The 26,333-nt window shown below is 47.7% G+C and overlaps 1 protein-coding gene across 1 annotated transcript; it reads left to right on the top strand.

Annotated features, from left to right (window-relative positions):
- The first annotated feature begins 22,663 nt into the window (after positions 1-22,663).
- Positions 22,664-26,064, top strand: PRDM8 (PR/SET domain 8). The gene is made up of 3 exons (XM_063107249.1): positions 22,664-22,882; positions 23,866-24,097; positions 24,467-26,064. The coding sequence occupies exons 1-3, from the start codon at positions 22,664-22,666 to the stop codon at positions 26,062-26,064; spliced, it is 2,049 nt and encodes a 682-aa protein (XP_062963319.1).
- Positions 26,065-26,333: the final 269 nt, after the last annotated feature.

A 26,333-nucleotide genomic window follows, 5' to 3' on the forward strand; every position in this document is an offset into this window, starting at 1 on the left:
TATGTTATAGCTTCATTTTCATTCACCACAATTTTATAATTTCCTTTGTAATTTCTTCTTTGGCCCATTGGCTATTTAGGATTATGTTGTTTAAGTTCCATATATTTTTGAGTTTCCTAAATTTTTCCTGTTATTTTCTAATTTTTTTCCATGTGATTGGAGAGCATTCTTTGTATTATTTCTATCCTTTTCAACTTAATGTTTTATGAACTGGCATTTAGTCTATCCTGGAGAATGTTGCATGTACACTTGAAAAGAATGTGTATTCTATTGTTGTTGAGTGGAGTGTTCTATAGATGTCTGTTAGGTCTAGTTGGTTTATAGTATTGTTCAAATCTTCCATTTCCTTATTGGTCTTCTGCTTAGTTGTTCTGTCCATTATTTAAATTGAGATATTGAAGTATCCAACTATTATTGTTGAATTGTCTTTTTCTCCTTTCATTTCTCTCAGTTTTTGCTTCATGTATTTTGGTGCTCCATTATTAGGTATATATATATATATTATATATATATATTATTATATATTATATATCTATTATCTATTATATAATATATATTATTATATATCTATTATCTATTATTAGGTATATATATATATGTTTACCATTTTTATATCTTCCTGAAGAATTGACCCATTTATCATTATAAAATTCCCTTCTTTATCTCTATAACATTTTCTGTTTTAACACTATTTTGTCTGACATTTGCATAGCCACTCCAGCTTTCTCATGGTTACTGTTTGCTTAATATTCTTTCCATTCTTCTAGTTTCAATCTATTTGTGTCTTTAAATTTAAAGTGTTTCTTCTGCAGACAGCATATAGTTAGATCATTTTTTTTTTTTATTGAATCTGACAGTCTCTGCTTTTTCACGTAATTGTTTAATTCACTCTCACAGGTTTCTGTTGCCTGATTTCTACACAACATATGGGTCATACTTTCCTACTCCTATGCATGCTGTAATTTTTTGTTGTAAACTGGACATTTTAGATAATATATTGTAGCAACTCTCAACTTGTTCCCCTCCTCTTCCCCAGGATTGTTATTATTATTTTCTTATTTATTTGTTTAGTGACTGCTGGGTTATTTTAGTGAAGTCTATTTTCCCCCTTCCAACCTCTTACTCCTCCCTCTTTCCCCAACACACACACAGTGTTAAGCTTCTTATGCTCTCTGACCAGGGAGGCACACCTTTGGGTTTATTCGATAGTCACCCAGGAATGACAGTGGTACTGGTAAAACTCTCTTCCCTTCCCTGACTACACCAGCTCTTAAACTCTACTAATTTTTGGCCTATTGTTCTACTGTTTTCAATGCTGCTCTGAAGCATAAATTCCTCCACAACTAATCCAAACATATTGTGGCTCTTTGGATGAAATCATTTCTGAGATCAGTGTTTAATATTTGTATTAACCCCAGGAGGGCTCCTCCCAGCTATTTCAGTCTCTGCTTCTCTCCTACAAACATGCTGGCTTACAGTCTAAGTTGTATCTTCATCAGATCCCCAAATCTCTTCCCAGTTGCCTCTCACAACAAACTCTACTGTTCTTTAGCATGCCTTTAGGTTCAAACTTCTCTACCTTCACTTTTTTTTTTTTTTTTTTTTGTCGTTTTTTCGTGACCGGCACGTGAGTGCTCCGGTCAGTCCTATATAGGATCCGAACCCGCGGCGGGAGCGTCGCCGCGCTCCCAGCGCAGCACTCTACCAAGTGCGCCACGTACCTTCACTTTTAAATGAAATTTCTTTGGGAAGAAATTAGCAACTGTCCGCCTTTGTGGCCTGGTTCTCCCTCCAGGCAAAATTTCTGAGAGCTCTGGTGCTGGTGGTGGAAACAATGATAAGCTTCTCTCTGACTGATATCTCTGTTCTGGAAAGTGAGTGCTTGGTAGATGGGTGAGAGTGTTTACAGACGGGCAGCAGCCTGCACTCCTCTCAGCTTCCCTGTCAGGGTGTGGAAGCTTCAGAAGGTCCAAGGGAATTTTTTCAGGGCCCCAGTATTCTTAATGCACCACACCCAATATAAAACCTCCATTCTACAAGTAAATGTTGGGTAGAATAAGGAAACTTTCACCTCCCGACTGTACTCACTTGAGTCTTAGCTTTAGCAACAGGCAGCTCGAGGAAGAATGAGAAAAGCTGAAGTCTTGCTCCTATTGCAAAGAAAGCCCTCCAGCTGAGGCCTGGGGGACAGAGAGTGCCTGTTCTTGGCTATAGCAGTCTGGAGTGGAATCTCTTCCTCCTTGAGGAAGGGAACTGGTTCAAATACTACAGACTCAACTTTCTTTCCAAATTTTCATAGATTTCCTTGAATAGGTATTTCTTCATTTGCTTTTTGCCCTTAGGACCATTGCCAGAGGATTTAAATGGTTGTTTCTTAATATATAATTTTTACCAGTTTCACTGGGGAGTGAGTACACAGAGCTACCCACACTGTCATTCCAGAATTCAATCTAGAATCTACCAAACAATATTTTTTAGTTGTATAGGGCACTTTCAGAAGGACTCATCTTTGCTTTTCACTCTTAATTTTCAATTTTTCTATGGTTAAAATGTTTCTCTCCATTAAAAGTGACTGCCAACTTTACACTGTATCACTCTTTTCCAAATTTTAAACTCTTAGTTTCTAGGAGATTCAGCAATGATTTTTGCGTGTACATGTGTACTAAAGTCTAGAGTGATTATTCAAGACTCTGATATTGGTGATAATTTTTATCTAACATTTCAGGGAAGACAACATGTTTCTCTAACACTGTCCTCTTTCATCATTTTGTCTATGAGTTAGTTCAGGTTCAGGAGGAAAGGATGGAGATGGCAAAGTTGGAAAGAGAAAAATTCTTCCACCTGAAGTCCACACAGACTCTAAACTTAAGGGAAGCCATTAGTAGGATTTCTATTGCTGTGGGATCGATCCGTTATGAGGTAGTCACCTTTTGCTGAAGTCTAGCTAGCTTCCTTGAAAACAACAGTCAGCAAGTGACTAACCAGGCATATTGTAAGACTGGTCCTGAGACAGGAAACCACAAAATGAGAGACCTGGGGATGTCCAGAGGAAGTGAATAAGGATGTACTCTCAAATTCCAGGTCTTGGCTTGCAAAGACTTCCAAGACTTCTGAAAATCTCATGAGTGCTAGTAGAAAAATCTTTCAGCCAAAGGGCTCTGAGAGATGCTTCTTAAAAACTTGGATGCAAAAGTCTACAAAGCCCTTTAAGTTTTTAGTTCCAGTTGGAATTGTGCATCAAAAACATGTTTACAGGTAGGATTCTCAGAGAATTTTATTTGTAAATAATAATAGTAGTGTGCTGGTTGTACTCCATTTGTCTCCCTGAGATCCATTCTCCATTCTTCTCTGCCTGGCTCTGTATGCCCAGAAGCTGACCCATGCAGATTCATTACCATGCTCTAGCACCTTCCTGGCTACTTTCCAGTTGGCTTTGGCCAATGAAAGACATTGGATGGTGTGAGACAAGAAAGGTTGGAGTGCATGTTTCCTACTTCCTCCTTGCTGTACCACTGCCTCTTTAGCAGTAGCTGTGTTTCTATGGCTTTCACTGGGCCCCTCCTTCCAGGTTGCAGTCCTTACTGGACTCTAGAAACACTAAATCCTCTCCTAAGAGCTTCTTGCTGTACTAGTTTCTGTGTGCCTCATCAGCTCATTCATTCTTATAACCCTGCCCACATCTTTGTAAGTAGTCTCTTAATATAATCCTTTGGGCTGATTTTGTTTCCTGCTGGATCTCTGAGAATTACCATATTTTAAAATCTTCTACGTGTGTCATAATCGCTAAGCCTCACAATAACCCTACAAGGCATTAACCTTAACTCATTTTACACATGAGGAAAAATGACTTAGGAAAGTAAAATCCTAAAGTCACACACCTAATAAGACACAGAATTGGGATTCAAACTCCAGTCCTTCTGACAACAAGAGCCCTTTTCTTTGTTTTATTCAAATTTATAAAAAAGTTTAATTTATACTTTTCTTGCAAGCACTAATGATATTTAAATATGTCAGATTTTATGTCAGCTGTCTCATGAATATATTGATTAAGTCCAAGCCCTTATTTTGAAATAGAATTTGATAAAATTTGCAAATTGCTAAATTCAAGTACAGTATTTCATTAGTGACTGTAATGAAAACAGAAGACTTTTATTTAAAACAGTAATAAAACTTGATAATCTGTTCTTGCTTGGTGCTACCATCAACTCTTCTTTGTCCTTCAGTTTTTTGGTAGACACCCCTTGGTTGCAACCCAACAACCATTCCCAATTTCCTTATCCTTATCTTTTTATGCCTTAAAGGCTAGTTTTCCCAGACTCCTTTGTAGGTATCTATGACCAGATGACCCAGGTCTTGTTAACAAAAAGTGAAAGTATTTCCTTCACTGATAAAGGAAAACAACTGCAGCTCTTTGCCCCTGTCGCCTTCTTCATGCTTACAGCAAGGGTGTTATGCCTGAAATTATAGCAGTTATTTTGTAACCATGAGCCAACATACCCAAGGTAGCTAAATTTAGCAAATAAATACATAGAATGCCAGTTAAATTTGAATTTTAGATAAGCCATGAATAAATATGTAGTATAGGTAAGTCCCAAACATTTTAAAATATATACTTATACCAAAAAGAGTATTATAATTTTATGGATAATACACACATATATATGAACATGTACACATACATAAAAAGAGCTATTAGATTAGACTCAAATTAAACACTGTGTTCCACAAATTCTTAAAACCCTGAGTTTTGACATTGTTGGTGTTTTATTAAATATTGAATGGATAAAAAGCATATTTATAAAGTGTATGTATGGCATAAAGAAAAGCAATACACTAAACACCTAGTTAACCACCACTAGCCTAAGAAAAAGAACAACCTCAGAGGCTTTCCTTTGTTCATCTTTATCCCCTTCGAAAGGCTAGAAATTGAAACAAGACCTTTGCCTTTTAAGTGCAGTAAAGATAGCCTGACACCCTACCTCCCTCACTACCGCCCCCCGAAAAATCACAAAGCTAAGAGAATGATGCAAAATTTAAAAAGGAAAGTGCTCTTGATCTTGGTCATCAGAAAGCTATGTCAAAGGCAGAGAAGTTGATCTTTTCTGAGATAGTTTGGCTTCTAGATAAACAGGGGGTACAAATGGCAAACCATAAAGTGAAGGAAGTCTTACATTTAGAGGTGTGGAGTTTGGGTCTTTTTGTGCTTTTTAGAGAAGCAGCCTCAACTTCCAGGTTTCTGAAGGGACTTCCCTGCCCCTCCTTCAGCTCAGCCCTAGGAAGGCAGACCCCTGCCCAAGCTTCCCTCCTGAGATCCTGCATATGCTCTCTTGCTAAGTGACTCTTCGCGCCGTTATCTCCTCACGGGATACATCTGTTGGATGCCTCGCATCCTCAGCTCCACTTTCATCTCTTCGAATCTCAGCACATTGTTTCCTGCAGTCCTGGTGCCAGAGTGGAAGGGAGCCATCCCGCCCGGCCGCGCTCTGGGATTGGCAGCGAATGAATGATTGGCAGCGGGTATCTCTGTCAGGGCTTTGGCATGCTGCAGAGTAGAAGCCCCGTGCTAATGAATGCCATCTACACCTACCAGATGTGCCACTGGGTGACATGCCAGATCTTTTACATAATGCCATTCTGCCGGACACGAGACAGCTTGGAGTGGGGGGGCGGAGTGGGGGGGTGGGGTGGGGGGGGAGGTCTTTTAATGCCTTGGGTTGGGAGTGGGTGTCTTTCCTTTTATTAGTTTTATTTTTAACTGAGACCACCCGCCACCACCCATACGGTTATTCAACCCCCTTCCACCGGGCTAAAACCTCTGGCTGAAGGCGTCTGTCTTCGAGAGAGCGCCCACGCTGGAGAGCTCGAGGTCCCAGAACATCGCACACTCATCACCTCTTCTCCCCTTCCTTGGGTTTGCTCCCGCCCCCATCCCGACGCCGGGAAGGGAAATGGTTTTCAGTGTTAGAGAAATAAAAACACTGAAAGGCTCTGACGTGAAAGGCGGGAAGGGGAGAACCATCCCCCCTTCTCTTCTTCCCTACGCTGAAAGTGCGGTCGAGCTTCCCACACCCCATCCCTTTGGCAGCCTTTCTCGCTCTTTCCTCTTCCACCGTCCACCGGAAACTGGAGAGTATTTGTCCCCAAGGGTGATATCCTGTCAGCGCTTGTCCCACGTGCTGGCTGAAGTAGTTGTCTTAGGGTGGGGGTGTCCAAAACTCCATGCCGTTAGGAGAGAAATGTTTCCTGGAGTGGGATGGACAATGTGGGAGGAGAGGGAAATGAGAACACCACTTTTGACGGGCAGCGGGGGTGTAAGCATTAGGGCCGTTTTGGTTCCCCTCTCCCATCTCTCCACCCCCACTGGGAGCATGGGAGGCGGGGAAGGGGAGACGACTGCTGCCAGGCTGCTCCCGCCATGCTGGTCCCCTGCTTTCCCCCTAAACCTGCCCGTCGGGGCTGCTCCGGAATCTGAGGCACCGGAGAGAAGCAGGCCTGTGCTCCTCCTCCCCAGGGGCCACAGCCCGACACACCCCCTCCCACGCCGCACACGCAGGAGTCGGCCGCCCGCGCCGCTCCCCGGCGCAGACCCCTGCCCCTCGCCCACCGGGGGCTGAGCGGCCGGGCCCTTCCCTGGCACCCCCACCCCCGCCCGCCGCCGAGGCTCCAGATGGCGGCGCCTCGCGCTCGGCTCGCGGCCCCCAGACGCCGCCCGGCAGCAGCCGGCGGTCGCTCCCTCCCTCCCAGCTGCTACGGCAGAGACCGGGGCCGTTTTGCGAGGCGGGCGGGCTCCTCGGCAGGTTCCGGTTGGGGCGCGAGCGCGGCCGCGGGAGGCGCCAGGCCGCCGAAGGGCCTGCAGGAGCCGCGCTTGCGGGACAGCAGCCCTGCAGCCCGCAGGTAAGAAAGCTACGGGGAGTACGCAAGGAGGGCAGGGGACAGCTGACCGCCCCGGGACCACCGCCCCTCTCTCCCCTGACCTTCCTCCCTTCGGCCCCCTCATTCTGAGTGCGGCTGGCGGAGCAGTCACTGCACCAGAGCACCCGCGGGACAGCGGGGAGCGGCCGCGCAGCTGCCAGGAGGGGGCGCTCGGCACCCCCGGAGCCGGGGCTGGAGGGCGGGCTCTCCTTCTGGGCGTCCCGGCCCAGCCCAGGGGAAGGCTGTCTCCGCCGGAAAGGTGCCCCCTTCTGCCGGAGAGCGGTAATGCCCACCGCCGGCTGCGACCTCCCTTGCTATGCTTCTCTCTTCTCACTACCCTCCTGACTCTCGTTTCTTATTTTGCTTCCCTTTTTTTCTTCCCTTACCGGGTTCCCTTCTTTTCCTCACCTCTCCCCTTGCGTCCTGGAACTTTCCCCTTCTTCTCTTATCCTTTCACCAGCTCGGGGAGGGTTTGTGTGCCCGCTGGGAGGTGGTATGGAGGGGATGTGTTTCACGCTCGGGCTCTGGCTCCTCTCCACAGGTGCCTCCGGGATGCCCGCGAAAGCATCCCTGAGCATGGCAGCGGGCGGGGTTGGGGACATTCTCTTCCTGGGACGGGGGACAGCGACTGTTTGATTTAGGGGTGAGTGATGTGTTTGGGAGCAGCTCTTCCCCGGAAGGCGGAGCTCGGGATTCCCCTTGCTGGATCGATTCATGAAGTTCAGTGGCTTGGTACCGAGCCCCTTCCTCCCACTGAAAAGTCAGTACACTCGAGACTATCCTCCCTTTACACCCCCCCCCCCCAAAGACCTAAAGTCAGCCTCCGGGGACAGTCCTCGCTGTTTTCCTCTGAAACAGTTGCTCTGGGGGTGGGAAAGGGAAGGGAAGGGGCACTGAAAGGCCGCGGTGCCTCGCATCTCCGCTCCCGTCTGACGTCCCCTCTAATCCCCAGTATTCTGGCGCTTGCCCACAGTGTTCTCAGACCCTCCGCACGCCCCTGCGCCGCGGCCATCGGGCTTTAGACCCCGAGAGCACGTTTCGTAAGCTCCGGCACAAATCCCCTCGGAAACATTAATCACAAGGACCAGCGAATGCAAAATGTGTGCCCGTGCTGTGTCTGCCTTTTAATCCCGAACATAATTCTGGAAAGCAGCATCAGACAAGGGCTCTATTAATCCCTTACACGAGCAAATGCGATCTCTGACCTACTAGACTGGTTTTCCTGCAATTTCACGAAAGAGCTAGCTTCGCTAGAGGAATGTGCAAGGACAGAAGGGAAACAGTGAGAGGAGGCCGGCGGCGCATTAGCGCAATAATGGGGTGCACATCAATCAAGAGGCGCTCCTGATGCGGAGTGGACGCACTGACCAGAAGCCCGGAAATCAGGGGCTGCGGCGGCGCATGGGGGGCGCTGTGGGGGGGAGGGCGAGCTGGGCCGCGGGCGCCGGCTCTTCCGTAGGCTTGGAACCCAAGCGACCTAATTTGAGGACTGTCCCCTTGCGTTGGCGCTAGCGTAGGCGGGGGGTCCCACTCTCAACATGGATGAGTCAGAGGTTGACCGCCTGGGGCCTGTTCCTCGCACTTGAGATTTCACAATCTTGTTCAATTCATCATGTTTCCCTTCTCCCATTTTATTGAAAACCGTCTTCAAGTTCCCTCATAATCGTAATTTGCGCCATTGCCTTTTATCTTTGATTAATTAGGAAGCTGAAAATGATAATGGAGGGTCGGGCCAATAAATTAGCTTTGGGAACAGACGGACGTCCGGGGCTGCGGCGTGGGTGGGCACTGCCCACAGAGGCTGGCGCGGGCGCCGCCCGCGGAGCAGGAAGGGGTTAAGGAGAAGCGCGCGGGGCCGGCGCAGGGAGATCTCCGCGCTGAAGTGAGCCAGCGGGCTCGGAGTGCACAGACTCCTGCGATAGTTAGCTTTTCCTGTCTGAGTCTAGGAGAGAGAAGGGAGGACTAGGGTAAGGCGAGGGCGGCACCCCTGTTTCTTCCATAGAGGTCTCCGTATTAGCGGGTAAACAGGTGGAAAATCTGGACCTTACTGAGGTCCGGGTCTACTCCTCCCGGAGCTGGGAACTTAGATTTACTTTTGCATTCTTTCCTCCCCCTTCTCTCCACTCGCCTACTGGTTTGAAGGAGGGAGGGAGGAAAGAAGAAAAAGAGAGAGATGGGGAGAGGGACAGATTGGGAGCTTCTGTTAAGATCACGTCAGTAACTCCCTGGCCAAGGAGGGAAGCTTCTAAGCCGAGTCTCTCCCTGCTCTGGCAGCGGGGCCGGGCGGCTGTGGGGCTTCTCTTTTCTCCCTCCATGAAATCGATCACGCCTCCAGACGGCTGAAGGAGAGCACTTTGCCACTCTTCACAGCTTCTCCCCGGCCTCTTTAGCTTTCAATTGAAAACCAATTAAAGGTTTCTATAAATCTGTTAGCGCCCCTTTTATCTGGGGACCCCTGATGCATGCGATATTGCCCTTTAGATGCCTCTTCCGTGTTTTGTTTTACAATTGTTGTATCAATATAATGCAGCCTTTCTTCTCCTGTCTCTATAGATACAGATACACAAGGAAAACCAAAGCTATTCAGGCTCCTCATTTGTCCAGCAGCCTAACAGTGGTGCCCTTTCTCTGCTGCTGCTTTCCCTGCTTCGGGAGCAGCAGTTATGGTAGAAGCAGATGGCTACTGATTGGGGGAGCTTTGTGGCTCTAATACTGAATACTTTATGGAAAAGGACTTTATCATGCTTCGTTGGGCAGAGGAACAAGGGGATGAGATTTATGACCAGGAAAAATAAATCTTTTTCCAAGTTGTGGCTCCTTTTCACCAGTGTCTCCTTTGCCCCAGGGGTTGAACACTGAGAAACTGGTTTTATTTTATTCTCCAGTCTGCTGACAGCACTTTTTAGTCGGAGTCTGAGGGGAGAGAAGACTAAGAGCCAGAAGTTTGTGAAATACCCAGTTTATTGTTGCTGCATCAGTGTTATCTGCCCTCAGTAAAAAAGCAGAAGGGTATGTCTCGAATGATGTTCGGGGCCATGTTTTCCTGGATGTCCTGTTAGTTGCTGGGTAAAACATCAACATTCATTATCCTATTATCTATTAAAAACAAAAAAGGGATGTTAAATGCTCCCTTTGGAAAAGTCAGGGGGATGTTGATATTGAAAGAGACTGAGGAGAGGGAAATGATGAGGCGTGTGGTGATGCAGGTATGCTGCTGTGCATCCCTGCTTGAAAGGGTCTGAGCTGTGACAATAGACGGTCAAGGGATGTCTGTGAATGTAAGGTTCTGGACTTTGGATTGAATTTTCAAGCTTTGGGGAATATAAAGAGTCTGACCCTCTACTGGAGGCCTAATTTACCCCAAGATAGGTCCCCATCTTTTCTTTTTTCTCACTCTCACTTAAGTTTTACTTATCTTAAGTATGCTCTGTGTCTGCTGCTAGGATATGCATATGAAGGGGGGTGCACTCCATATGCTCCATATGAAGGGGGTGCACTTCCCTGCTCCTCCTGCCCTAAGAATCTGTTCTCCTAGAGCAGTGCCACCCCCGTCCCTGAGATATTCTTCTCCCAGGGACCTAACATAAAGTCTTCCCAAAAGGCTTCCAGCGTATAGAGGCCCACATGCCTACTGACAGCCTGGCACCAAGAGATGGCAGCCAATCCCAACTCTGGGTTTCCCTTCCCACTTCAGACAGATTTCTTGTTTCCCTGATTTTTGAAATGCCATTTCTGAGTCAAGAAACATTTGTTGAGCATCTTCCATTTTTCAAGACCCTTTTCCCTGCCTTTCCAATTCTTTTATCTTGTCCCTAGAAACTGAAGAGGAAAGGCCAGAAGGACAGGCGTTCAGCTTCCTGAAGTGTCAACTAACTTTCTGCCACAAGCTACTTTGTCTCAACTCTCAGAGCACTACCACCCCAACATGCACCTTTACATCTTGTTTTTCTCTAAAGAGGAGAAAAAGTGTAGTAGGAGAGCTAAGATTAAAAGTTATATTTACCCAATATCTCAAAGTGGCAGGCACTGAGATGCTTTAAATTACTGATTAACTTTTGGTTTCTTCCTATGTGCTAGGCTGAATGCTCCGCCAGCTTCATCGCACTTAATTATTATGACAACCCTTTGAGCTAAGTATTATTATCATCTCTATTTCAAAGATCCCCTTTTTCACAGGAAACAAGCACAGAGATGCTAACTAACCCAAGCCAGTGGCCCAGCTGGGATCTGAACCCAGGCTTGCCCTTGCAATATTCATAGCCACTCTACGAGATGTTGTTTTTACTATTTTACAAACGCAGAAACTAAAGTTCAGAGAGGTTAAGTGCTTTGCTCAAAGACACACAGCGGACCCGAGTTCAAACCTAAGTGTTTCGAGATTTTAACCACTGCATCTTGGATCCGTCAGAAGGAAGAGCAACTGGAGTCCACACCTGGCTGTTACGGTCCCTAGACCGGGCTACAAGTTTCACCGAGCGTGGGACGGTGGGCGCAGAGCCAAGGCCAGGCGCCCGCTCAGGGTGCGCCTGCGCGGAAACATTGTGGGGGGTCGGAGGAGGAAGAGGCTCCACCGGCGTTTCGGTCCGACCCGGGCTCGTGGGCTGTGCGGCCCACAGTGCTCCGCGCGCAGTCCTCGTGCCGTGGGTGGGGCCTGAGGGAGGGAACCGAGAGAGCTCTACGTGCTTGAGGCTGCTGTGCAGACAGTGTGGCTGCAGCCTCCGGCGCCACCTGACCGTCCCGTCACACTCCCTGGGAAGGGCGTGTAGGGGAGGACCGGGGCCGCCCCCCCGGCGGTCAGGGCCCGTCCGCTTCGCCGCGCGCGCCCTCTCGGAGGCCCTGAGTACTGGTCGGCGCGGGCGGCCCGGACCCCAGGTTTCTCTGCCCACCTTCATCCACGGGGTCGCCCTGCATTAGCCCTCGCCACTCTGCCTTCCCCGCATTCCTCATGAGGCGCCTCTACCAGCCTAAAGATGGATTCCTGGCTGGCGGGGGTGGGGGGATACAAACCCAATCTCAGTTTAGCAGCCAGGCCTCCCGTAGTAAACCTGTCGCTCTTCCATTATACTGGGCGGAGGGGAGACGGGGAATTACTGCCTGTGGTTGGAACTTTTGGCTCCTTCAGCGGCAGCGGGGGTTCCTGAACACATTCCTCCTTCCTACTTTGTCCTCCAGTACCTCCTTCCGGTCACTCTAGAAACACGAAGGAGTCCTAAGCCTCACCGAATCACTTGGAAAGCTGGTGCACAATGCAGTCCCCCAATGTCCTAATGAGGAAATGTTAGTAACAATAGGTAGCACTGAAATGGGTATTTACTGTGTACCAGGCGTTGTTCCATGTGCTTGCTAAGTATCAACTCAGACCTGACGATAACTTTACGAAAAGAGTTCCCTTATTGCCTCCAGTTCACAGATGAAGGCCTGAAGCACAGTCTCGTTAAACTACCTGTAGGGGGCCGGATTCAAACCGTCTAGGTCCCCTGTGGAGTCGTGGGCTTGTCTGAGCCTGAGTTGTCGGTCCTTCTTCTTGGGTCAGGTCTCCAGTTCTAACTAAGGAGAATGTTCGTTGATGAAAGCATGGAGACCTCTCTGGAATGTCCAAGACTGGAATGAAACTAGCTCCGGCTCTTGGAAGTAATCCCTTACCATCTGCTCAGCAACTGGCTTTCCAAAGTGCGCCCGCCCTCATTCCCTCGGAGTCCTCAGCGCGATCCGGGAGGCAGCTCTCGCCAGCGTTAGTCAACTGGAGGAAACCCAAGGCTGAGCTAGGTCACCCGCAGCCCGGCTAGGAAGACACGGGGCACAGGCCGTGCTCGGGGGAAGGTGGAGGGTTGTGGTGGCGAAAGGAGCGTTACTGTTCCCGCAAGTCCCGCCCGTGGCACTCCTTTCCGTGAGGATCGCCTGACAGAAGGCGAGTGTTGACACTAATTCTAAAGAGGCAATAGGCGGCTAGAGAAGAGACGTGGGAGACGTGGCGAGCCCCTGGTAAACTGCGCTTTGTCCCATTTTCGCCCAGGAAGCGTCTGGAGCGCATCGAGAGCGCTGCGTAGCCATCTCCTGCCTCATGTTCACGGTTTGCACTTGCTGCTTCTATGAGGGCGACCTTTACATAAGGGCGCTGATGGTGGCATGTCTTGTTTTGCCCGGCTAGCGTCCCGTGTCAGGGCTCTGCACTCTTTGGTGAATCAACTCACACGTAGTGGGAGCGATGTCTGCCCTCCTTGGGTCTCTCACAGAGAACTCTGTTTTGCTCTCATTGAATCCCCTCATTTGGCCTTCTCTGCGCTCTTAGCTAAGCCTTTTACTGAGATATGCGCACGGGAGAAGCCAGGAATGAGCAATTGTCCAAGTCTAGCAGACACTTCGGGGCCTTGCCTTCTCGCCAAAACTTTGGGATCAAACTCAGCAGCTAATTCAGTCCTTCAGGTGAGAAAAGGAACCCGCTGCACTCTCAGTGCATTGGCTGCCTCCAGGATATGCTCACAAGTTCAGGGGAACCCCACTTGCCTTAAACCTTAACTTCCTAGAACCTCAGGTAAAGTGACTCTAGAATATAGATAATGCTTGTGTGTGCTGATCACACACACGAGGTATTAGACAGTAAAATTATACTCAGAAAATACATTCTTTATAAAGCTTCTCCACCACCAGCTGCTCTCCTATATGACTGCACAAACTATTTTCTCAAAATCATTTTACATGAAAACATGCAACAAGGAGTGCTGGCTACTTTATGGACATGCAGCCAAAGAAACTGACAGTCCTGAAATTTATTTTTTTAAATTGCTGCCCTTGAGAACATTTACTCCACCTTTAGCACACAAACACAGGACCATGTTTGAGCAGGTATGAAGTTGTTCAGACTTCAGTTGAATTCTAGGCCTAGGAAATCTCAACATCCAGGTCATTATATATAATATATTTATTCTTAGAAGTTTATGAATGATTTATCTGGCAATTCTAGATATTCATTTTAGAAATATGGGTTTTCCTTAAAACTTTAGAGGAGGTTATGAATGATATGTTGGTTTTTTATTACATTACCAGAGACTACCAAATCAGTCCGGGAAGTAGCTTTTCATTCAGCAAGTTCAAGAGAACTTGTCTATTATTTCCTTCATTTAATAATGTATATCCAGTATTGTTTTTAGTAGTCATGATGTTACTATTGTTTGTGACAAGCTGATCTTTGAATTCTTTAGGATACCACTTTTCCAAGTATTAGCATTGAAAAAAGACTTCACTGGTAGTTATTAAGCACTTTTGAAAATCTATTGAAAACTATAGGCTTTCCATATAATGTTTAAGGACACATTCTCCATTGTTCCTAAATTAATACCCTGGATTAAATCATGAAGCGCCTGTGATTAACTTGAATTGAAATCAAGAAAGATGGTTTTCATTCAAATAGTTCAATTGGCAATATGAGCAGGGGAGCAGTTTATCTGGTCCCTAAGTCCATCCCTCCTTCCTGTCTTTCTTTCTTTTTTTATTCTTTTTTCCCCCCTCTCCTTTTCTTAGAGAAAATCTGATGTCTGTCTTTTCTCAGGCCTCAGGAAAGTATACCATGGGTGGATTCCAAGCTAGAAAGTCCTGGACAGGATTCTGCCTAGATCCCTTTCCCAGGAGAGCATTGCTTTCTGCTGTTCAGCCCCCAGGAGCCCAACTTCTCACAGTCTAAGTCCATACCTCAGAAGTCTAGCTGGTATCAGGTGCCAGGGAATCTTATCTGCCCAGGATGTGTACACTGTGTGTCAATCAATGCCTCCCTGTTTAACTCAGGTATTACATACGACCTAAAACAGAGAGGAAAGGGGGTGGGACTTGGTTACTAAATCTTGAGATAATGTCTCTCTCCTGGCTGTGTGTGAAGAAGTGTAATGTAGAGCCTCTTAATTTGATGACATTCCGAAGGCCTGGAGTCAGTCTTCTGAAAATCTCATTTGAGACTTCTAGGCACCCATTTGTGACTGCTGGGCACCCTCTGGTCCCCAGTCTGCCTGGAAAGCCTGGCCCAGAGGGTGAGAAGTCTTTGCATGGCTGACTATAATCTGCTATGTTTCCTTCCTTCACCCCAACACCCCTCCCCCACCATACTGAGATATGTTCAAGGGCTGTGGTGTCTGAGTCTGAGAGGAACTTCGGAGCAGGGAGATTTGACAGAAAACCAGGCTGTTCCTGTCCAGATCTTTAGACATTTATCTGGCAAAGGGTATAAAGTCTGGGGTATCCAAAAGTCAGGATACTGGATTTAGATTTGGTTCACAGGACACACTCACACAGGTGAGCATGAGCCATTGACTTCAGATCCATGCTAGTTGCCCCCAATATCACTTCAGTTTGCTAATCTTGCTAGAAGTCATACTCGGAGCCATTAAACGAGATGACTACAACCCAGATCCAGGAGATGAAATGGCTAACACAAAGCTCTCAAAGACTATCCAGCTCCCAGATGAACTCCAACAGAAGTATAAGTGGAACTTGGGATCCCTCAGAAAGAAAGTTTTAAACTTCAGGAAGATAATCACAATGATAATGATAATGATGATAGTAGTAGTAGTAGTAGTAGTAGTAGTAGTAGTAGTAGTAGCAGCAGCAGCATTAAAAACAGTACAATTTATTGAGAAAGAGGAAAAGCCAAAGAGAAAACTGTTAGTCAAGAGTAATAATCCCTACACTAAGAAGCCTTAAGTCCCTCCTGACAGGCTACAAAATTATCTACTCACGAGTCTCTGGCCTGGGAAACATGCTCACTTACCACTCAATGAACCAACTACTTAGGGTAAGAACAGACCCAAACTGAGCTTGCCATGTATATTTATAGAAAACAAAGTGCCACCCATCTCTGTATATCTTCATCCAGCTCAGCAAATATGCCTCTTCTTGACTCACCAAGATGAAAAACTTAAATTCATTTAAATAAATTATTGGATTAAGATAACCTCCCTGTCTCTCTTTTAAACCCCACCAAGCATTATTCTTCTGATAAAGGCAAAGCGGTAGGAAATGAGTTAATCCTCTGAACAACATTTTTGGCACAAAACTGATGCTTTCCCCTACCCACTAACCCATCACTTCTGTTTCTCTTTCATGTAAAAGTAGTCAGTCAAATTTATTGCTTAGAAAGTTCCTTATTCTAGATGGTGAGGCTAGGTAATGCAATACTGCTCCTTGAAGTACCATTCGCTGCCTCCTCCAATCCTCGCAGTCCCTTCCAGAGGCCTCCCTGTGGGAAGTTAATAAGCTTAGGAAAGAGTCGCCACTGCCTGCTTTGTTGGCCTCCTCTTGTTTCCAGCGTGTTTTTCCTTTCACCATGAATTGCCATACTCTTTTGACAACCAAGCCTTTGCTGGTGTAGTGCTTTGAAAATAGGTCTAGAGGGGGATAAACCAGGACCTATAAAGACATAGAAAAACTGTGTTTTCGTTCTTATAGGGTAATAATCTTTGAGTGATTCTTAGAGACGTCACCTACCTCCTATCACAGAAATTTAGATATTTTGGATCTCATCTCTCCACCCTGGGAGGAGAAGGGCACTGCCATTCTAATACTCTCTAAGAATCAGATTTCCCTTTTTACTCTTTCTCCACCCTATCACTTAGGTCATAAAAAGCACCACGTCAGGAATCATTCATCAACCTCTCTCCAGCCATCTCTTCCAAAACAGCACTGCAGTTGTCTACACGTGTATTTTTACCATGACTGCAAGGAGCCTTGCTGAAGTGAAGCATGGTGAGCATACCCACTCTTCGTTGTCATTTTTCTAATTGTTTAGTTGGAAATAAAATCTCAGAGAAAGAGCTCCAAATATATGCATAAACCCATTGTTCCGTGTGAATTACATAAGACTATTGATTGAGGTACATTTTTATAGTACTGTCTGAGGCTGAATAAATGCCTCCACCCTTCATTTAGTATCAGTGAATTCCAGTAACTAATAATACAGAGTGATTTTGAAGTAGTTTATGCACCATTTTAGCCTGTAAATTTCTAGAGAAATACAAATAATTTATAGGTTTTCTTTATCTCCCATTAATGATTGTCATTTAGACCATTCATATTACCAAGCAAAATGTGTACAACTTAAAATACTGGAATTTCAAGTTACTCTTACTCATACTTGTTTTATTGTTATGTCGGTTACTTAATCCATAAGAAAAAGAGTTGTTTGGATTAATGAAATGTAAGAAATTCTTTTATTTAGGGATCTTTGCCTGAAAGCAGAGGGAAAATCTAATTAGAGGGCAAATAAAACATCTGATGGCCAGATTCCCAATAAATCTCTCACATCTCTGACGTAAAGAATTGTAGCTATTTTTTATCTTAAGATTTGGAAGGTAAAGCTTCCATCCCCAACTTAAGTACCAGAAACATTATTTCGTACAAACAAGTCAAGGTTAGAGTACCTCAAAGGAGACACAGCCTAAGTGTTTTCTGTATTTAAGAAGAGAAAGGCCATGCACAAGAAAAATGCCTTCCACTTAGAGTTTGTTTTCTAAATGCATACATTCTGGAGTGGATGCTTTTATATTTACAATATGTAAAGGGATTTTTTTAAGTGACTTGCATGGCTAAATGACTTTCCTGGGAAAGACAAACTTCCTATTCCCTAAACAACAGCAAAAGAAGGCACTAAGGATTATTCTGTTCAACAGCTTAATGGAATTAAATTCCAGAACACCATACTCCCCCCTCCCCAGTGCACACAATTATGTGTACCAGGCTGTAGTTTCTAAGGGACCACAACTCTCTTACAGCTACTTCTCTATCTTAAGTTGCTGTTGCTTATATATGTGCCTTTCCTGTCCTTAGTTTTCCTTCTGTTTTCTTCTCTAAATTCACTTAAGTATATGTGGTCACTGTTTTTCAACCCTGAGGTTTATTTTCAGATGTTTGAGATAATTCTTTCGAAATTTCTAATTCCTCCACCCTTCCTTTAAAGAAGTGGCTAGGGAAAATGCTTTCCTTGGTGTGCATGCCTCTCTGTGTGTGTGTGTGTGTGTGTTTATGTGTGTGTGTGTGTGTGTGTGAGAGAGAGAGAGAGAGAGAGAGAGAGAGAGAGACAGAGAGAGAGAGAGAGACAGAGAGAGAGAGAGACAGAGAAATGAATCTGGTATTAAATGGAGCAGCCAGTCATAAGACAATTGGTGGCTAAATACAGCTGCAAATTCTTATATATGAATGTGTGACACATGAGAGGACTCATTGCACTGACCCTTGGCTATTAGGAGTCATCCTTAGCCAAACCTTAATTTAAAACCACACATAGTTTCATAAGAGAAGTGACATCCTAAGATGAAAGAAAAATGCAGTTCAAGAAGCTTCCTTTGAAAAGTAGTAGTGAACCTGGAAATTAGGGGAGAATTTCTCCCTTTTTCCCAACATATGAGTCTTTCACAGCACTTCCTTCCTGAGTCCCAGCTTTAATCCTAGTCAGTGGCTCTGTGTGATAGGAAGGAATCAGAACTTGCGTGGGGTGCTGACCTGAGAAGGGAAGGGAGGGGGGTCGGGGGGGGAGGCAGAGAGAGAGAGAGAGAGAGCACCAAAGAGAATCCACTTAGAGAGAAATTACCCGCCCTTCTTTATTTCTCCTTACAAACACTTTCCCAGGCCTCCCTGGACTATAGGCAACCGCAAAGAAAGGCGTTCAGTGCTTCCCTGCCCCACTGGGTTTAGAGAGGTTTTAGAGCTTTAAGAGGATCAAACCAACACGGTAACCTGCTCTTTGCCAATCCCCAATATACTCACCTTATTTCAACAGCGGGAAAAAAACGAGTTTTTCTCTTCCTCAAGTCGTGGTTCTGCCTCGTCCACTTTAGTCGGCTACACAATCCGATTAATCCTAAAGCTGACAGATTGCCCACTTCAATGTAGTTGCGATGTGGGTGGGGCTGAGGGAGTTAAGGGAACGTCTACACCACTCAAAGACCTTTCTTTCCTTAGGAGTAGAGAGCTGGACAGCGAAAAAGAACCAGCGAAATTGTGTTGCGGCCCCTGCTGAAGGAGTCAACTTTCAGGCTGTGAAAAGACCTCAAGGCACTGGCATCAGCTGCTGCACCGAAGGGGCGAGCCAGCGCCTCTAAGTGGCTTAGCGCGCAAACGAGGCTCCTGAGACGGCCTCGCCAACTCCATCACTGCTCCACCACCGGCTGGCCGTGAGAAGCTCCCCGGAGCCCATCTCGGTAATAATTTCTACTTTGAATCACCCTTCCCCCCACCCTGAGGTCTTAGAGTACCGGCTGCCCGCATTATGCGGTTCCCCCACCCCTCCCCCCGGACTACGGAGATCGTCCCATGCGGAGGATGAAGGAGCAGGAGGAACAGCTTGAGTCCAGTAACCAGGGCTCTTTCCACCACCACCACCCCCAGCCCAGGAACCCGTGTCCTGGGACCCCATAGGTCCCCTTCCGAGGTCTGCTGGCGTGCCTACTCTATCCCCTTACCCCATCTCCTGGGCCACGGGAAGGCTGAGCCAAGTTCTCACCCAAGCGCATCCTCTCTGAATTTTGCACGGAAGGATTTGGTAGTGTGAGCGCTGCTGAAGAGAGCTGGCGGCTGTTCATCACCCCCGGGCAAAGAGCTGCGCAAATCAGTGGCGGCTCAATGGCCAGAGAATCCCTCAGGGCTAATCCGCATCCCTCTCCCCTCACACAACTCAGACTCTGGGGAAATACGCGCGGCGTCCGCGCGCGGGGTGTCCAGTTCTCCGTCCTAGGTTCTCCAAGTGCTTAACGAAACGAGAGTAGGCCCTCTCCGGTCCTTTGGTACCTTCCTTTCCGATCCCGAAACTGATTTTCCCCTCCTAGAAGTCCCACAGGGCCCAAGCGTTAGGAGGCGGGCCGGGCCGCTCTCAGAGAGGCGGCACCACTCCGGAAAGGCGCTGAGGATGTGCGGGCGCGGCAGGCCAGGGAGAAGGCTGAAAGGCAGGCGGCGCCGCGGGGAGCGCCCAGCCCAGCAAAGAGTTAAAGGGAGGGGACGTGGGCTGTCACGCGTCATTGGGCAGATTATGTGCAGCAAACAAAAAGTGTGTGTCTGCGTGCCAGTCAGTCACTGCATCGGGTCCATCTGTACAACTCTCTCCGTTTCTCTCTCTCTCTCCGTTTCTCTCTCTCTCTCTCTCTCTCCGTTTCTCTCTCTCTCTCTCTCCGTTTCTCTCTCTCTCTCTCTCTCCGTTTCTCTCTCTCTCTCTCTCTCCGTTTCTCTCTCTCTCCGTTTCTCTCTCTCTCTCTCTCTCTCTCTCTCTCTCACTCTCTGCTCATCTGTCTCTACCCATCTTTACATCTCTTTCCTCTCTTTAGGCAGAGCCTGCAAACAGCTACACCAACACCTCTTGACATGGAAATACACTGCCACTGATACAATAGGCAAAAAGAAACACTCAATTGCATCTTCCCAGTTCCAGGTGGCCTTATTTGGGCGACTCAATCGTGACCTTATTCTTGGTAAGTCTATTTGCATTGATATGGGAGGGGGATGGGAGGAAGGCAGGTTTGGGGGGAAGCGTGGAAAATTTTGTCTTCATCTCCTCATTATCCATTAGAGAGGAGAAAATAATTGTTGGGGGGATCTGCACTGCCAATAAGATCATACAAAGGGAGGAGCGGGAGAGGAACACTTTGCCAGAGAAGCTGGGGACCAGGGAGCGCGCGGCCGCCAGACAATGCCTGCCTAGAGGGGAGGGCGAGCGGCCGGCAGCCGGCAGCAGCGACGGGCTTTCAGCGAGCTCCGTCGGCTCTGGGGAGGATCCCCCGGGCAGATGAGAACCCGGGCCTAGAGCAAGACGCAGAGCAGTGAAAGGCTGGGTGGCAAAGACGACCGCGCACGGGCAGGCGAGCCCGGGCTCTTGCCCGGCGGTTATTGTGACCGGCTTGAGGCTCGTGGCGGCCGCCGCGGCGACGCAGACCGCTATTAGCGCGGCGTAGCGAGGACCTTTTCACCGTATTGTTAGGTAGAACTGCATTTTAATGACTGCGTCCCTGCTGTTGTTGCCCGAAGTGACGGGGCGACCTCCCGGCACAATGAAACGCTTGTGTGAAAGAGACTTTTAAAAGGAAGAGAAAAATTGGGCATAAAACACTGAATTGGAAGAAATTGAAAAGAGGAGAATAGGATTCCCTTGAAAAGGAGATGAGTGGTTCTGGGTTTTTGTTTTTTTGGTTTTTTTGTTTGTTTGTTTTTTGTTTTGTTTTGTTTTAAAATGTATCTTAATTTGCAATTGGAAATGATAAAGACTACTGTGGGAGATAAAAATGCCTAGGGATAGATAGTATAGCATAATAAAGTTTCTACTTTATGGATATTTTTCCTTATTTCTGCTGTCTGGCAGTTACAGCCCAACACTTGACATTTGGGGGATCCAGGAGAATGAATGAAAAAAAGAGGCTGACCAAAGTTTCAGGCTGTTGGCCATAAAGAAAAAAAAAGAAAAGAAAAAAAGAAAGAAAGAAAAAGAAAAAGCATTACCTTATAATCAAATTTGTAAGATTAATTGGCTAGTAGACGTTAAGATAAAAATGGATGTTGCTAATATTATTCCATGATGAACAGCTTTGCAGAAAAGAATTAGTTCTACTTTTCCCTGCTACTTAAATTACACAAAACATACATTTACTGACAGTGGTAACATTACTAGGGAAAAACCAACTTGGATAAGTTTTTTCATCAGTTAGAAAGAGTAAATAATATAGCTAGTTCAAAGCTTGTTTAAAATTTTAAATACCTGTTTTGTTTTCTCAAACGATGTCATGTAGGGGGTGTCCAGTGGCAGAGGAAGGGAACAGTCCCTTTATGACAGCTTAATAGAGATCCCTCCATTGGGGCATTACTTTCTAAATTGCTGTGGATTAAACAGCTGGAGGGCCCACTGAGGACTACTCAAGCAGGGCTGCCCCCTCTTGCTCAAACAGGGTCATATATAGGGGAGCGAGAATTCATCAGTCATTACACTTGGTATTTCAGACAGGGGACACTTCAGGCTTGCCCTGTACCTGTTCACTACATAAGCCACATGCAACTCAATCCACCCCCTTGTATAACAAGGTAACTGGGATGCACCTTCATCCATAAATAAGCATGTCGAGAAAAAAAATAATTACCTCTGCTTGCTGCTTTTAATTAAAGCCTCAGAGGGACAGTGTTGGATTATGGTAATGAGCATACATACATCCCTTCTTGTAGGCTGCAGAGAAAGGTTAGCTGACACGGAATTAGTGGCCCTGACACTCCACTTGAAATCCATTCGCCATGCTCCACTGTCTCCGCCTGCTCACTAACGCTACTCCCCTCTTTGGAAGGAAAAAAAAAAAAAAAAAAAAATCAGCTCCCAGGCACCCAGTTCAATACAGAGCAGGAGAAGCGCTTTCTCCCAAGGGTTAGAAGTTTCTTATAGAAAAGTCTGATTTTTTAAAAAATATGGCATTATTGTCTTCCCACCTTCACCCCAAAAGCCTACCCCATCCAAAACCAAGGTAATCCAAAGTAATGTAATCTTTCCTAGCCCTTTCTTTTCTTTCACCCAGTCAGCTCCCACTATTCCTATTATTATTTTCTTTTAGGGAAAAAAAAAAAAAGTACTTCTTTCTTAGTTGGCATCTTTAAAATACACCAGTCTGCTTTATTTTTGAAATAAGAGCTATGTAAAAATCAGGCAAGTTCAAGAACAGTCTGTCCAGTAGTTGAAATGTTCTGCCTGGGTTCACAGCAGTAAAGGCAGTAATGTAACTTGCTTCCTTGTCCTGTGTGTCTGTCTCCAGTGATGGAAGATTCGGGCATCCAGCGAGGCATCTGGGATGGAGATGCCAAGGCTGTCCAACAATGTCTGACAGATATTTTTACCAGTGTTTACACCACCTGTGACATTCCTGAGAATGCTATATTTGGTCCCTGTGTCCTGAGCCATACTTCCCTGTATGACAGCATAGCTTTCATAGCTCTCAAGTCTACTGACAAGAGAACAGTACCTTACATCTTCCGGGTAAGTTTTGGCTGGTGCTGTGTAGGCATATGAGGGTAATATCCTGTTGAAAATGGACTAAGAATCATTCTAATGACAAGTGAAGACAGGTTTTGAATATAGAAAATGCAATAAATCAAACAATCCTGTTTTGCACACCAAAAATTAGAAAAGGAAAATTAAACTCAAATTATTGTCAACTGGTTTTCCTGAATAAATGACAAAATTTGATTTGGAATGCCAGAAATGTCAAAATCAGTGCCTCAGTTCTGGATTATCCTAGTGATGAATATGACTTCCTAAACTCTTTGGGAGATTTCACTGGGGCTGAGACTATTTGCATACTAAGTTCTCTCTGTAAGTACTTTGACAAGTACTGGGTACATTTGCCTTCCAACCTAGGAGGCATCCTTATCCCCTAAATATTAGTTTGTTTGGTAACATCAGCTAGTGCCCAGAGTTTGTATTTAAACAAACATGCTGATGATTTTGACAGTAAAACATTAAATCCATATGTTTGAGTTTGGAGATAAAAGGCTTCTCACTTGCTATTCTTTCTTCACCAAGAAAAGCTATTAATTGTGTAAGCCAAAGTTAGGAAGATGGGTTCCACAGAATAGTTTCTGAGATCTAAGCTTGCTTTTTACTTCCGAAATAAACAAAATTCCCTATATTTTTATAATGTGGGATAATTTAGAAGTAAATTCCCAAGGGGTTAAAACTAATTTAATCTGTAAGAAGAAATTTCCTCATTTGGTGTTCAACCATTATATTAAAACGATGACTTAAATAATGTCTGATTGATGTAAAATTTCAAAGGATGGTTATCTTGCCTGCTGTTTACAAACATGAGGCTGCGTCCCAACTTGGATCAAGTTTTTGGAAGCTTGATTTCAGATAACTCTTTGGAAAAGACTAACATAGAGGAAATGGTCCTGGTTCCTCTGGTTCACTCTCTCACATAGATCTCCCTCTCCCCTTCCTTCTTCTATTTTAAACTATAGGTAGACACCTCAGCGGCAAATGGCTCCTCAGAAGGTCTCATGTGGCTTCGGTTGGTCCAATCAGCCAGAGATAAAGAAGAGCAGAACCTCGAAGCCTATATCAAAAACGGACAGCTCTTTTACCGCTCTCTCCGCAGGATCGCCAAAGACGAGGAGTTACTAGTTTGGTACGGGAAAGAACTGACTGAGTTACTCTTGCTCTGCCCCTCTAGATCCCACAACAAAATGAATGGTAGGTTGGCTCGCGACCTGCGTGTGGGCCCTTCACTAGCTGGGAAGGGATGCAGAGAGTGGCGGGGGCTCACCCGGCGCCTTGGCGCGCCTTTCTTCCTTTTGGGTGCCTCATAGGAAGCTTCTGAGATGTAGTTGGAATGAAGCTGGGACAGATAGGTGAGGATAAATCAGTGGGCACTTGTCTTTATTACTGTATTCCCTCCAAATCAGGAGGGAAAGTTAGATCAGGTGGAACAATATATTCTTTTCTCGGGCACTCAGGCCCTGAGAATTTGTGAAGGGGATGGTGGCAAACCGGCCTGGGGCGATGCTGAGTAATCATGTGGTGTGTGTGCGTGTGTGTGTATGGTGTTTGCTCACTAAGCAGGGTCGTCCCCTTACACATGCCTGGAATGCAGCCAGCGTTTCCAGTTTGAGTTCCCCTATGTGGCGCATCTGCGTTTCCGCTGCCCCAAGAGACTTCACAGCGCTGATCTCAGTCCCCAAGACGAGCAAGGCGGCGGCGTGGGCACCAAAGACCACGGGGGCGGCGGCGGCAAAGACCAGCAGCCGCAGCAGCAGCAGCATCAGGAGGTGCCCTTGGGCCTGGGCCCCAAGTTCTGCAAAGCCGGCCCCATCCACCACTACCCGGCCGCCTCCCCCGAGAGCAACAACCCACCCGTCGCCGCCGGCGGCAGCAGCGCGAAGCCATCCACGGACTTTCACAACCTGGCCCGCGAGCTGGAAAACTCCCGGGGAGGCAGCAGCTGTTCCCCAGCCCAGAGCCTCAGCAGCGGCGGCGGCCACCAGGAGGCGGAACTGAGTCCCGAAGGCATCGCCACCGGCGGCGGCAGAGGGAAGAGGAAATTCCCGGAGGAGGCGGCGGAGGGCGGCGGCGGCCCAGGGCTGCTGGGGGGCCGAGGCCGCTTCGCTGAGCGGCCCCTGCCGGCCTCCAAGGAGGATCTGGTGTGCACGCCGCAGCAGTACCGCGCCTCGGGCAGCTACTACAGCCTGGAAGAGAACGGCCGCCTCTTCGCGCCGCCCAGCCCCGAGACTGGAGAGGCGAAGCGCAGCGCCTTCGTGGAGGTGAAGAAGGCGGCCCGCGCGGCCGGCCTGCAGGAGGAAGCGACTGCCGACGGCGGGGGCGCCGCCACCGAGGACCAGGATGCGGGCGGCGGCGGCTCCTCCACGCCCGCGGCTGCCTCGCCCGCGGGAGCCGACAAACTGCTGGCCCCGCGGCCCGGCGGCGGCCCGCTGCCCGGCCGGCTGGAGAGTGGCAGCCCCGCGCGGGGCAGCGCCTTCACCTCGGTGCCGCAGCTGGGCGGCGCGGGCGGCAACGGCGCAGCGGGCGGCGCGGGCGCGGCGACGGCGGGCGGCGCGGGCGGTGGTCAGGGTGCCGCGTCGGACGAGCGGAAAAGCGCCTTCTCACAGCCGGCGCGCTCCTTCTCACAGCTGTCCCCGCTGGTGCTGGGCCAGAAGCTCGGCGCGCTCGAGCCCTGCCACCCCGGCGACGGCGTGGGTCCCAACAGACTCTACCCCGCCGCGGCCGACCCTCTGGCCGTGAAGCTCCAGGGGACCGCGGACTTGAACGGGGGTTGCGGGGCCCTGCCCAGCGGCGGCAGCGGCCTGCCCAAGCAGAGCCCCTTCCTCTACGCCACCGCCTTCTGGCCCAAGAGCTCGGCGGCGGCCGCAGCGGCGGCGGCGGCCGCGGGGCCCCTGCAGCTGCAGCTGCCATCGGCGCTCACGCTGCTGCCGCCCTCCTTCACCTCGCTGTGTCTGCCGGCGCAGAACTGGTGCGCCAAGTGCAACGCCTCCTTCCGCATGACCTCCGACCTCGTGTACCACATGAGGTCGCATCACAAAAAGGAGTATGCAATGGAGCCCTTGGTGAAGCGACGGCGGGAGGAGAAACTCAAGTGCCCCATTTGCAACGAGTCCTTCAGGGAGCGCCACCACCTCTCCAGGCACATGACCTCGCATAATTGACGCTGAAAGGACCCCGGCTTTCCACGCTCGCGCACGCACAGTCAAGCCACCTGCAGGAACAAACACTCGAGGACATCCCCCACCAGTTTGCGCACTGCAATACTGCACCCAGAAATACATACGCACTCACCCACAAAATTAAACACACACACACACACACACACACACACACACACACACGCACGCACGCACACACGAGACAGGATGGTGGATTTTTGATTGGGCGGGTTGTTTGAGGGGGTTTTCTTTTGAATGCACGCATTTTCACT

The sequence above is a fragment of the Cynocephalus volans genome, chromosome 9, assembly GCF_027409185.1.
Source record: "Cynocephalus volans isolate mCynVol1 chromosome 9, mCynVol1.pri, whole genome shotgun sequence".
Taxonomy (NCBI): domain Eukaryota; kingdom Metazoa; phylum Chordata; class Mammalia; order Dermoptera; family Cynocephalidae; genus Cynocephalus; species Cynocephalus volans.

Bases quoted from the DNA above. Each gene is read 5' to 3' on its own strand.
- PRDM8 (XM_063107249.1), top strand. From the start codon at position 22,664: ATGGAAGATTCGGGCATCCAGCGAGGCATCTGGGATGGAGATGCCAAG. The intron at 22,883-23,865 runs GTAAGTTTTGGC...TTTAAACTATAG, and splicing joins CAGTACCTTACATCTTCCGG to GTAGACACCTCAGCGGCAAA. The intron at 24,098-24,466 runs GTAGGTTGGCTC...CTCACTAAGCAG, and splicing joins ATCCCACAACAAAATGAATG to GGTCGTCCCCTTACACATGC.